The 13876-nt window shown below is 42.4% G+C and overlaps 1 protein-coding gene across 2 annotated transcripts in view; it reads right to left on the bottom strand.

Moving 5' to 3' along the window:
• The window catches only part of LOC126235865 (spermatogenesis-associated protein 20), a 351026-nt gene that overhangs the window by 285227 nt on the left and 51923 nt on the right, over positions 1–13876 (bottom strand). For both annotated transcript variants that reach the window (XM_049944767.1, XM_049944766.1), the window contains exon 7: positions 2265–2477. In XM_049944767.1, coding sequence (XP_049800724.1) covers positions 2265–2477 — 213 coding nt within the window. The remainder of the gene's footprint in view (positions 1–2264; positions 2478–13876) is intronic.

Below are 13876 nucleotides of genomic sequence, written 5' to 3'. Positions count from 1 at the left end.
CAATTCTCTTTGTATCATTACAGCCGACTCATGAACATCACTTGTTGAAAAGTTTTTTATGATATGATTGACTTTAGGAGACGCGTTTTTTGGACGTCCATAGTGAGGCTTATTTTCAACAGTCTTTCATTTATTATACAATTTTTTCCATGTACAAAGGAGCTGATGAGACACTCAAAATATGACTAACTTCAGTTTGTTTCAGTCCTTGCTTTAGTGTATTAATCACTGCATTTCTAAAGTCACTGGAATATTCCTTATGTTTCAGCATATTGAAATAATCACTGTAAGTAAAATCAGTAGAAATCAGACCTAAGAAGCAAGTGACATCCATGAATTCACGGAGCAAACTGTGTGTCAAAACACTTTTGAGCTGACAAAGTCATATTCATCTGACAACATAAAGTGTACTCAAACAAGTGCCAACCTGAGACCGTCAAGTAATCGCAGTTATACTGCTCTCCACTATACCCAATACACTGTCTGATAGTGCTTTACTTTAAGAGGAATAAGAACAAATGTTATATTGTCAAAAGACTTTTGAGCACTACTGTATGTAAAGAGCTCTAATTGCAATTGACTGCAGAAGACTCTTCAAAGCAGAAAAATCAGTGCTGAAAGTCGCCAAAGAAGCAAGAACAAGAAGAATAATTCTAGAAAAAGAAGGAGGAAGAACACCACCAGAAAGAAGATGAATATGGACCTGGGATGCATTAGTGTTACACAGGTTAGATAGAAAAACAAGTTTTAACTTTAATTTCCTGAAAGTTCACTTTTCTGATGCTCTGGTACACATTGGTTAAAAAGCTACTAAAGACAGAGAGCTGAAATTTTGTATACTGTCCTGTAGTAGACTATTCTTATGGCTAAAATTTGAAAATTAATGATTTTATACAGAAAACAACGTGTATTAATTACTGAAATTTTTGATAATCATTATTAAAAGAATTTTTGAACCATAATTTATGTCAGCAACATCTTTTTAAAAGTCAGCTTTAAAGATGCTAGCTTAAAGATCTCCCAGAAACAAAATAAAGCTTCTACTTTCTTTTTATTTCAAGATGTGGGTACCTACAAGGCTCTATCCAAAATTTTCAGGAGTGGTGCTGCCATCTGTTGAAAACCTTACCTTTGGACTAATGGTCACCATCACCCTCGAAGTAGTTCCCATCCGCACGTACATACCAGGCAAAACTGTCGCAAAACGTCACAGTAGCACATGGAATTCACAGTTTGGTTGGGTGGGACGAATTCTTTGTGCACAATTCCCTTGGTATCAAAGAAAATGATGACCATGCTCTTCACTTTGCTCTTCACCTTTCTCACTTTTTTGGATCTTGGAGAGCCCGGGCTCTTCCAATGGGACGATTGTTGCTTTGTCTCTGGGTCATAACCGTAAATCCAGCTCTCCTTGCCGGTGATAACCCATGAAAAGAAGGTTGGATCATCAGATGCGGTCTGACGAAGGTCCGTGCACACTTCAACATGCTGTTTTGTTCGTGGATCCATCAAAAAATCGCCACACACAAAACACAGAGTATTTTGGAAATCACAGCGAACATGCTGGGATATGCACCTCTTGCCACCTAGTGGCGAAAAGATCTACTACACCAACTTTCCAGATGGCAGCACCAGTCCCAAAAATTTTGGATACCGCCTTGTATACTGTACATAAATAATTAACATGCTTTATTTTATGCCCAACACAAAATACAGTGCACGAAAAAGTGTGAGACCAAAAGCTGTGGTTCATACATGAAAATGTCCCCAAAAGGTCTGTTGAAAGATGGTAAGCATTACATGGACTTCCAATTCCTATTCTTTGAGCTATGCTATTTAGAAACCTGAGACATTTTTTCAAGATTTGCCCTTGTGTTAACAAAACAGTCCCTTTAAATAAGAAAAAAATAACCAAAACAATTGATGTAAGAGTTCAAATTACCGAGACTTAGATAGCTGCTGACTTCAAATTATAAAATGTTTGCGGATACTCTGTCATGGCAATAGATTTGATTTATCAAAAATACAAAAAATGCAGAATTAATTCAATTTATCAAGCTTTTGCCAAGGAACCAAACAACTAGTTTCATTTATTGACAAGTCTGATTTATCATGGTTTGAATTAGCAAGAGTTGACTGTATATGGGTAATTATATAAGAACATATCACAATCTGTATTATCAAGAAAGAATACATGTGTGGGTGTGGGTGTGTGTGTGGGGGGGGGGGGGGTCAAAACATATACAAATTTTCCAAAATATTACCTGATATGGATTTACATTTCCTCCTGGTTTCACACAATAATGGTAGCAAAAAACATCGGCTAAAGTGGCCGAAGTTGACATTTCTGGTAGCGATTTTGCCAAAAGTCGTTTAATCTCATCAAAAGTCCATACACAGAATGCTCCTTCTTTTTTCTTCTTAGAATCATGAGTTGGATAAGAATCCGCATCCTCAGCACTGTAGAATCCTCCAGACTGAAGAAAGATTTTGAAAAAATTTTAGTACACTATTAAACATGAGTCAGATTTTCGAAAATATTCACACTGATTTTCAAGTCATTGTAATTTCCACAAGACATCACAACAGTAATACATCTACATCAACATTAATGTTCTACAAGCCACCTGCAGCTGTATAGTAGAAGATACTTCGGATATCATTTTCATTTTCCCACTTTCTGTTCTGTACACAAATGGTGAGTGGAAAGAACAACTTTTGGAAAAAAATAACACTCTGTCTATAGATAAAAATGATAGCCGTATTATATACTCGTTTTTCTTCATAATGTCTACACAATAGGCAGTATATGGCAAAAAAAAGCATCCATGACGTGTTGTCATGTGTCAGTATGACCATGCATATCACAGGTGCTTTGTTTGTTATATTCCATTAAAGAGTCAAAACCAGTAATTACTGTACTCCTGCTCTGTGATCCTATCCAAAACAAAAAGAAATGCGAAAGAACCACTCTAAGTAAGTCTCGACATGAGCTTTAATGTGACTGATTCCTCATACTCATTTTACAAAATATATGAACAGTACAATATAGAAGCTTCTGAACTATGGCTTTACAGAAGAGTGCCAAATATAGGTAGATAGATAAAATAACAAATGAAGAGGTGCTGAATCAAAATGGAGTGAGAAGGTCTTATGATACCACTTAACTAAAGGAATTTATTTAATAAAATTGCAGCCAAGTAGCCATATACAGTTACTTTGTTTAACATTTTACATTTACATTTACATTTTAAATTTTGCATATTCATTTATCGATTTCACTCTTTTACTGCAAAGTTCTATGTGATATCGTTCACAGGCTTCGTTACACAGTTCACATACACATGTTGTGGTTGTGTCGTGATAAGTTTTGTTTTTGCAAATTAGATGATCAAAGCCATGAATAGAAAGTCTAGTTACAACATGTCGCAGCTCAAAGTTTGGTGCTGTCCATGAGTGGTTCTTCATTGCTTCGGTGCCATATTACTCTGGCAATATTTTTTCTCATTTGTCCTCCATGATCTTCAGCTGCTTTCTGGAAGCCCTGGTGTGCGGCATTCTCTCTCACTAGCAGGTACACTAGTCTAGATCTTGTTGTCTTTGAGAGACCTCGTGCTCTTTTTCTGATACGTCGATTTTACCTTTTCTAATGTTTCTAGATTTTTTTCTGTCAGGTGGTCCCATATAACCTCCATCCCATAGGCCAGGATTGGCAAGATTTTTGCGTTGAATTATTTCATGGCTGTTTCTAGACTGAGTAGGTGGATGTTTTTGATTTCTTGTATTGCTATTATTGCTTGGGCTGCACGTTCTGTTGTATGTTTTGTGAAGCATTTGGCTGTTGGTTGCAATGTCACCCCTAGGTATTTAAAGTCTGATGAGATTTTTATTTTTTGCCCTCTGATGCTGATTTCCGCATTCTTGGGTGTTTTGCCTCCTTTTCTGAAAATTACAATTTCTGTCTTTGTTATGTTTATGTGTAGTTTGTGTTCACTGCACCATTTGTCTATTTTCCCAATGATTTTCTGCAGCTTCTGTATATCTGTTGAAGCTACGGCTATGTCGTCAGTGTCTGCATATACATATAAATCTTCTTCATTTTCTCCAATTCGGAGTACTTCTTCAGTGGCAAGAATGTACAGCAAAGGGCTCATTGGGTCACCCTGTAAGACTCTGTTCGATTGCAGAATGAGGTTCGAAAAAGAGAGGTGGTCTGATATTGTGATTAAGTTGTATTCGAGGATTGACCTGATTATTCTTGCCCATACGCTATATTCTCCCATTGTGTTTTCCAGTTTTCGGACTATGAGATCTCTTTCCAGTAGGTCAAAGGCTTTGGTAAAGTCTATGAACACTGTGTAGAACATTTGTTTCTTTTGTAGCGCTTCGCCGATGTTGTTTAGAAGAAGCCTGACTGTCGTAAGTGTTGATCTTCCAGATCTGAAATCCATTTGTCATTCTGGAAGATGACTGTCCACAGAGGCTTTGATTTTTTGTGTAATTATCTCTGAAAACATCTTGAACTGAGTATTTTCCAGGGCTATGCCTCTGTACTTGTTTGTGTCTGTTGGGTCTCCTCTACCTTTGTAGAGAACTTTTATTGTCGAGTGTCTCCATTATGTCTGAATTCTTCCAAGTTCCAGGCACTTGTTAAATAGTTTGATCCATAGGTGTTGGAGGGCCTCTTTTGCATCTTTTATATGTTCATTATATATATTATCGGGTCCTGCGGCTTTCTTGTTCTTCAGTGCTTTGATTACTTCTTTTACATCTTCTTCATTTAGAGGTTCCCATATATTGTCTATTTTCCTTAGTTTGATGTTGTTTCTCTTTCTTGGGGGATGTTTTGATCCCTCATTTGTTAAGTATCTTACTGAAGTGGTCTTCCCATTCCTTCATGTCTATATTTGGTGTATGAGGCTGCTATGTATGGGTCTTTCTCTGCTTCATCCACTTCTCTTTTTGCCTCTCTTTCTATGTATGCTTTTTTCTTCTCTTCTATTAGTTTTTTGTAGATTCTCCTCTCTTCTGCATACAGTTTGTATGTTTCCTCGTCGTGCTGGTTTCTTAATCTGTGGAGCGTTCTTAGAACAGTGTTCCTTTTGCTGTAGCATTCATCATCGAACCATCTTTTTGCTCTCCTTCTTTTTGGGTTTGTTTGTATCACTGAATTTTTTTAGGAGGTCTTCTATTTGGCCTGTTGCTTTTTCAACATCTCCCTCCTCTATTAAAGTTTCTATTTGTGTTATTTGTTCTTGCTGGTTAGTTAATTTTTCTACATCAATTTTTCTTTGTGTGATGTGGTGGGTTTTTCTTGCTGGCAGTGACGACGATATTTATTTTTATCTTCATTGGAATGTGCTTTCATATAGGAGTTATGTAGTCATGCCATACTGGTTGAATACTTCCTTCTATTTCTCCTCTTGTTAATGTGATATCAATGGTGCTTTTCCCATTGTGGCATATGTATGTAGGTATCTGTCTAGCATTCAGTAGGGTGAAACCATCTTCTTCTAGGGTTTCAATGACTAGTTTTGTTTTATAGTTCTCCGTGTCTATTCTGCAGTTAAGATCACCTGCAAAAATGGTGGGTTTGCTGTCACGTTGTTTGATGAGTGTGACTATTTCATCAATTATTTCTACAGCATTTATGTGCGGTTTAAAATAGGCTCAATTATATTTATGTTTTCTGCTTCTACCAGCATATTATTTTCTTGTTTTATGATTTTTTTGTTGGGCGTTATACAGGGTTTCAGTAGGATAGATATTCCTCCCATGGGTCGTCTTCTTTCTCCCTTCTTTGCCATTAGGTGATAATTGTAGAAATCTTTATGTTGCCAGTTGATATCAGGAAGGTTTCTGTTAGAACTGCAAGACCGAGTTTTGTAGGATGTTCTTCTGAAATAGACAACATACGCACATACACTCATGTAAAAGCAACTTACACACATGGCCACTGTGGTCGCATGTGTGTGTGTGTGTGTGTGTGTGTGTGTGTGTGTGTGTGTGTGTGTGTGTGTGTACTTGGGAAGAAAGCTTTCTGGCCAAAAGATTGTGTGTTTAGTAGTCTTCTTGTTGTGCTTGTCTGTGATTCAACATCACTGCTATATGGTGCAAAGCAATCTACCCTTTTCACAATATTATAAAAATATATCAATAATATGACAGTTGTGCAGTTACATCATAAATATGGCAAACCAAAATTATTTTGAAGTTCATAAATAACACTGATGACCCCATAAGGTATGTAAACAGTGTCCATACAGCCAAGCTAGAGTTAATAATGGAAATTTATACTGTAGTGCAAAAAAATCTTAACACACTGCTGGTGGAGATCAGGCATGAAACTGAAACTCTTCAAACATTCAAAAACATATTAAATAAAACCTCATTATCTACTCATTTTACAACTTATCACAATATTTGGAGCCTGTAATGTAAATTCTATGTAACTCTAATATTTCTATTAGATAAATCTTGACTTTGTCAGTATACAGCAGCTGATTATAGTAAGCATACAAATGCTTTGTTTGAAGTAATGGATAAAAACAGTAGCTGAATAGTATAGGAGAAGGATCAAGGTCTTTTTTCATTCAAAGTAGCTGTGTTTCTCCTAACATTATAATTTGTTGTTGGTACACTTTACACAAGTAGCCAGTAGCGGCGGCTTCTGCTTGTTAATTACCTTGACTTGTTCCACATACATCCATTCATGATCGAATTTATGAAATACAATCTGTGAATGAACAAATGAATGGGTGAACAAATTCTGTCACCTTGACGAAAAAGTCATACAACCATCACTCACATGCAAGTGGTGGGTGGGAATTACTAACTCACATCCCTACATTAAAAAAAAAAAAAATGCAAATAAAATAAAAATTAAAAACACTTATGAATGTTCAGTATGAAGCCACATTTACACATAAATTTGCAATGTGAATGAAAAATGACACATTCCACATCATTATGCTTTAGCCTGCAAAATGATGCAAGGAACTTGAGATTAATCAACGAACAAGAATTTTGGTGAACCTTAATACTGTTTGGAATGTTGTTTTAATGTTAGCATTGCTGTTCTACTTTCAAATAGTTTAATGATGATTCTTATAGGTTCAATTGCACATCTGTTGATTCATGTATCAGTTAAAGTTATTATGGTGTTATTTAACTGTGTCTTTACATGTATCTGCACTGAAAATTTCAAATCAAACTTTAACATGTTTATTAAGTTATAAATGAAGTTTGCATCACGAATTATACGCTTTGCAACTTTTCTTTCTTAATTTTCTTTCCCCTGTGAATGAGGCACAATTTCAACTCTCTACTTGAACAGCTGTGGCAAGCTCCTGGGCAGAAACATTGAGTTCCAGCAACACAGATCATTTTGTCCCAATGTCCACAGTTTGCTTGCTTCTACATAGCAAAAACATGTGGTCAAACTGTTAGTGCATCTCAATGGGTTGAACATATAACACCAGTTTTGGGTGAATTAATTCCCCACATAAATACAGATAGGACCCAGTGAACATCAGTACAAAATCCATCTTCCTTTCTTGCTTACCATTCACTATTTTTGTAGAGAATCTTATCGCTATCACACGATCATCCTCTCACTCTCTCTCTCTATCAAACCCATAACAATATGTTTAGGGAATGTTGATGGATATTGTTAGATTCAGTTACCATTCAGCAAAGACACTGTGCTTTTGGCCTGTTGTTTGGAATTCAATAGTACTGACTTCCTGCATTAAGTGTAACAATGAATTTTCCCCCCTCACAGCCAAGAGATTACCAGAAACCCCACCCAATACTTAATGGAAATTGTCTGACAGCTTCTCAAAGATTATCTCTTCTTTTAAGTACCACAAAAATATTTTGGTCTATTTTTGCCTTGTTAGATCACCTAAATTTCATTTTATTCTGCATTTTATTTTTCTGACTGGATGACTTTGCCACATCTTTCATTGAATTGTACATTAGTTGTTGTGACAGTGCCACGATATTTAAAAGTGCCACTACGTCAGTACGCGAACACGGCGATAGAGGTGCTCCGCAACTCGTCTGAGCGCGGGAGCGCCACCTAGCTATGAACGGCGCCGGCCGCACGTGACAAGACGGCAGTCAAACGACAGATACGGAGTTAGTAGCATGTAACCCGCTATTGTTTCTACTTTTGTATATCCACGCAATTTCTTAGTGATTAAAGGTTATAACACTTTTTGGCGACGAGGTCGGATATTTTTTTTCCTGCGTTGTGGAATTGTGTGTTCATGTCGGGGCAGACATGGAACAGCTTATGCAAGCGCTCATTGAACAACAAACACAGCTGACGGCTGCTATTCAGGCGTTGTCGACGTCGCTTACTCATCGTCTGTCTTCCTCTTCTCCACCTCCATTCCCTCCTTACGACGAGGCCGCTGAAGACTGGGAGGATTATGAGAAGCGTTTGCGGCAACACTTCTTGGCTTTCGGCATTGTCGACACTCCTATGTGTAAGTCGTTATTTCTATCTTGGATTTCCCCACGGATCTATCAGCTGCTATCTCAGTTAGCCCCTCTGCGGGAACCTGCCTCTTTGTCCTTCCAAGAAATGTGTGACTTATTGTCTACCTATTACCGAAAAACCACCCACGTCGTTGCCGCCCGCGTGTCGTTCTACTGGTGTCATAAACAGCCCCATCAATCTTACCGGGCTTGGGCAGCGGAACTACACGGTCTGAGTCGGAAATGTCAGTTTGTCACGGACACTCATCATGAGTCTTATGCTGATTCGATGGTTAGGGATGCTATTCTACGGCTTGCTCCTGATAAAGAGGTTCGGCAATGTGCCTTACAGCTGCCAAACCCGTCGTTGTCGGAAGTTCTAAGCATCGCTCAATCTTTTGAAGTGTCTCACGCTGCTGGTGCACAAATAGACGCATGGTGTGATGTAGGCACTATACAGTCAACTTTCGACACGGACAATTTGCCTGTTTCCCAGGGGAACAACGATGTGGCGGTGGTCCACTTGCGTCAACAACGTCGCGTTGGGCTGCCACGCTCGCAGCGAAAACAGCAACCACAGAAGCAGGTTCGTTCCGCACTTCCTTCTTGTCCACATTGTTTCATACAGCATGACAGGGCCGCCTGTCCAAAACGTTGGGCCACGTGTAATTCATGTAGGAAAAAAGGCCACATTGCTTCTGTGTGTCGGTCCCCTAAAGTTCCTGTCGACGAGGACGAGGCATCGGACATGGATGTTAACTGTGTGCTTTCTCAAACAAATAAGTTGTTTGTTACTGTTCGTGTTCTGGATAAAGACATTCGCATGCAAGTGGACACTGGCTCTGCAGAAACTCTCATTAATTCTCGCACGTATTTGGAGTTGGGCTCCCCTCCCTTGTCTCCAGTTACGCGAAATCTGCGAACTTATAATAAGCAGAAAATTCCTATCGTTGGCCACTGCCTACAAGTCTGTTGTTAGGCCCCTCACGTTTTATGTGGTGGATCATGCGGGCACTGAAAACCTGTTCGGTTATGATGCTTTCCAGTTGTTCGGGTTCTCCATTGATGATGATGTGCACCTCATATCTGAGGATATTCCGTATCAACAGCTGGATGGATTGTGTTCTGAATTCTCGTCCGTGTTCTCTGCTGGTCTGGGTCGTGCCAAGGATTTTGAAACCCACATTACTCTTAAGCCTACGGCTCGCCCTAAGTTTTTCCGGGCACGCCCTATTCCGATGGCGTTGCGTGCACCTGTCAAGGCTGAGATAGACAGGTTAACAGCTTCAGGGATTATCCTTCCTGTTACCTCCAGCGAATGGGCATCACCAATCGTGGTGGTTTCTAAACCAAACGGGAGTCTGTGATTGTGTGGTGATTTTAAAGCCACTGTCAACGCTCAGAGCCTCATTGACACTTATCCTCTTCCCCGTCCTGGGGAGTTATTTACCAAGCTCACTGGGGGCCAGTTCTTTTCCAAACTTGACTTATCGGAGGCATACCATCAGTTGCCGTTGGATGCGTCTTCCAAGGAATTTCTCATCATCAACACTCCTTGTGGGTTGTATCAGTACCAGCGGTTACCTTTTGGCGTCGCTAGCGCACCAGCCATTTTTCAGCGGTTTTTGGAACAGCTCACGGCTTCCGTTCCCGGCTGCATCAACTACCTGGATAACATTGTTGTCATGGGGGCCTCCACTGAGGAGCACCTTCGCAATTTGCGTTCACTGTTTCGGGTTCTGCATTCGGCTGGGTTGAAGTGCAATCTGGACAAGTCACAGTTCTTCCAACCCTCCATTGTGTATCTTGGATTCCACTTGTCCCGTGAGGGTATACGTCCTATGCGTCAGCACGTTGCGGCCATTACCGCTCTACCCCGGCCGTCTACAGTCAAAGAACTTCAGGCGTTTCTATGCAAGATTGCTTATTATCACAAATTCATTCCATCCACAGCGGCGGTAGCTCATCCTCTGCATCAGCTGTTACGCAAAACCATTCCTTTCTGTTGGTCCGACGAGTGTGAGCAGGCTTTTGTCCGCCTGAAGGCTCATTTGCAGTCGGCGCCTTGTCTTGCCACATTCCGTCCGGGTCAGCACTTGGTTCTGGCGACTGATGCGTCACAGTATGGCCTAGGGGCTGTTCTCGCCCATCGGTATGAGGATGGGTCGGAACGACCCATCGCCTATGCTTCCAAGACCCTCAACGATGCCCAACGGCGTTACTCTCAAATCGAAAAGGAAGCACTTGCTATCACTTATGCTCTAAAAAAGTTCAGCGTTTTTTTGTATGGTTCTAAGTTTCACCTCATCACCGACCACAAGCCTCTGGTCTCTCTGTTCAGCCCATCGGCGTCGCTTCCGGATAAGGCAGCTCACCGCCTGCAACGTTGGGCCTTATACTTGTCTCATTTTCACTATGAGATTCACTATCGCCCTACGGCCCAGCACGCCAACGCTGACACGTTGTCGCGTTTGTCGATGGGCCCCGACCTGGTTTTCAATCGAGATGAACTACTCTGTTTCCACATTGATGAGGAAGAACGTCGTGCGGTCGAGGGTTTTCCACTTACAGGTTTGCAGGTCGCGTCGGCTACTGCGCGGGACCCGGTCCTGCTTCAGGTAATCGGTTTTGTTCAACAGGGTTGGCCAGACAGGACCACGGGCCGGGCATCGGATCCCCTTCGCAACTACCATGCCTTGCGCCTTCGTCTGTCTGTTCGTGAGGGTGTTGTTCTTCTGGCCACGGATGGCGCATCTCCACAGGTCATGGTGCCAGCCTCTCTTCGCAAAGATGTTCTCAAACTGTTGCATGAAGGCCATTGGGGGATTTCTCGGACAAAGTCCCTGGCCCGCAGGCACGTTTATTGGCCCGGTATTGATTCGGACATCGCCCACATGGTCGCTGCGTGTGGTCAGTGTGCTCAACAACTGGCTGCACCCCGTACAATGCCCTCTCTGTGGCTTGATCCGGCGCAGCCATGGGAATGGGTGCACGCTGACTTTGCTAGCCCCTTCCTCGGCACTTATTGGCTACTGTTGATTGACGCCTTCTCGAAGTTTCCGTTTGTTGTTCGATGTCCGTCGCCCACCACTGCGGCGACAACGCTGGCTTTGTCCAAAATCTTTGCGCTAGAAGGTCTTCCATCCACGATCGTCACGGACAATGGCCCTCAGTTCTCTTCGCAGGCCTTCCATGATTTTCATCATGTTACAGCACCGGCCTTCCATCCGCAATCGAATGGGGAGGTCGAGCGCCTTGTCTGCACTTTCAAAAGCCAGATGAAAAAATTCCTTAGTGATTTTTCTACAGATGACGCTCTGTTGCAATTTCTGAGTTCTTATCGCTTCACGCCTCTGGGTGCTCGCAGCCCTGCTGAACTCTTACATGGCCGCCAACCGCGCACTCTACTGCACCTGCTTCACCCTGTCAGGCCTTGTACTGTGTCCCCTAGTGCGGGAAAATACTCGGTGGGCACCGACGTGTGGGCCCGAGGGTATGGATCTCGCCCTAAATGGATTCCAGGGGTGGTCAAGGCTCTTCGCGGCTGCCGGCTTTGTGAAATACGTATGGACGACAGCATGGTTGTTCGCCATTACGACCAGATGCGCCCACGAGTGGTGGCCACGCCGGTGCCACCGCCCCTTCTTTCGCCTCCACCAGCCCTAGAAGCCAGTCCTGTCGCTGCTGCCGATCTTCCGTGCGTGTTGCTGCAGCCGACGTCGCTACCGCTTCCGAGTACGCCGGAACCGGCTCCAGTCGCGACGCCGCCTTCTCCGGGACCCATCTCGCTGGAGCACACCCCCAGGTCCACGACACCTATGGATGCTGCTCCGAAGTCCTCACCCATCATCTCGTCCAGGAGGCACGTTCCACGCAGAAGCTTCTGTCCTGGACATTTTCGACCATACTCTCGTGTTTCTCCGCGGGATCTTCTCGGGGCCTCCCAAGAGGCCATGGATGTCTCCGCACTGTCCGTGTCTCCAAGGGAGTGAGTTTTTTTTTTCAAGGGGGGAAAAGTGTTGTGACAGTGCCACGAGATTTAAAAGTGCCGCTACGTCAGTATGCGAACACGGCGATAGAGGCACTCCGCAACTCGGCTGAGCGCGGGAGCGCCACCTAGCTATGAACGGCGCCGGCCGCATGTGACGAGACGGCAGTCGAATGACAGATACGTAGTTAGCAGCATGTAACCCGCTATTGTTTCTACTTTTGTATATCCACGCAATTTCTTAGTGATTAAAGGTTATAACATTAGTACGTCTAATAACTCACCTTAATTGCAGGAGAAATCTGAGTTACAATTCAAGAAGACCATTTCATTTCATTAAGCAACCTGCAGTTAAATTTAATGCAACCAGGTGCTTCTAAGATCTCTCTCTCTCTCTCTCTCTCTCTCTCTCTCTCTCTCTGTGTGTGTGTGTGTGTGTGTGTGTGTGTGTGTGTGTGTGTGTGTGTGTGTGTGAGCGTGTTTGTTGGTTGCCACAATGCTCATCTCAAGAATGAGATTCTCTTCCAAAAAACTGTGTTACTTACATGAACATGCAGCAAAGATACACTGAGGTGAAAAAAGTCATGGGTTACCTCCTAATATTACACTGGGGCACCTTTGCCTGGTGCAGTGTAGCAACTCGACGTGGCTTGGACTCAACGAGTCAGAAGTCCCCTGCAGAAACATAACCACCCATAACAGCGAAAGTGTTGCCGCTGCAGGATGTTGTGCACGACCTGATCTCTCAATTATGTTCCATAAATATTTGATGGGATTCATGTTGGGTGATGTGGGCGGTCAAATCATTCACTCGAACTGTCCAAAATGTTCTTCAAACCAATCATGAACAACTGTGGTCCAGTGACACAAAATTATTGTTTCAGAGCAAGAAGTCCATGAATGACTGCAAATGGTCTCCAAGTAGTTGAACATAAGGATTTCCGGTCAATGTTCGGTCCAGTTGAACCAGAGGATCCAGTTCATTCCACATAAACACAGCCCACACCATTATGGAGCCACCACCAGCTTGCACAGTGCCTTGTAGACAACAGGGGTCCTTGGATTTGTGCACTCTGCACCACACACAAACCTTACCATCAGTTCTTACCAACTGAAATTGAGACTCATCTGATCAGGCCACATTTTTGCAACCAATATGGTAATGAGCCCAGGAAGGTGCTACAGGTGATGTCATGCTGTTAAAATAGGCACTCGCGTCGGTTGTCTGCTGCCATTGCCGATTAATGCCAAATTTTGCTGCACTGTCCTAACAGGTAAGTTCATTGTACATACCACATTGATTTCTGTGGTTATTTCAAGCAGTGCTGCTTGTCTGTTAGCACTGACAACTCTATCCAAATGCCGCTGCTTTCGGTTGTTACCTGCAGGCCGTTAGCCACT

This window comes from Schistocerca nitens, chromosome 2, assembly GCF_023898315.1.
Source record: "Schistocerca nitens isolate TAMUIC-IGC-003100 chromosome 2, iqSchNite1.1, whole genome shotgun sequence".
Taxonomy (NCBI): domain Eukaryota; kingdom Metazoa; phylum Arthropoda; class Insecta; order Orthoptera; family Acrididae; genus Schistocerca; species Schistocerca nitens.
The sequence above is the reverse complement of the archived record's forward strand: the minus strand, read 5'-3'. Positions and strand labels throughout refer to the sequence as shown.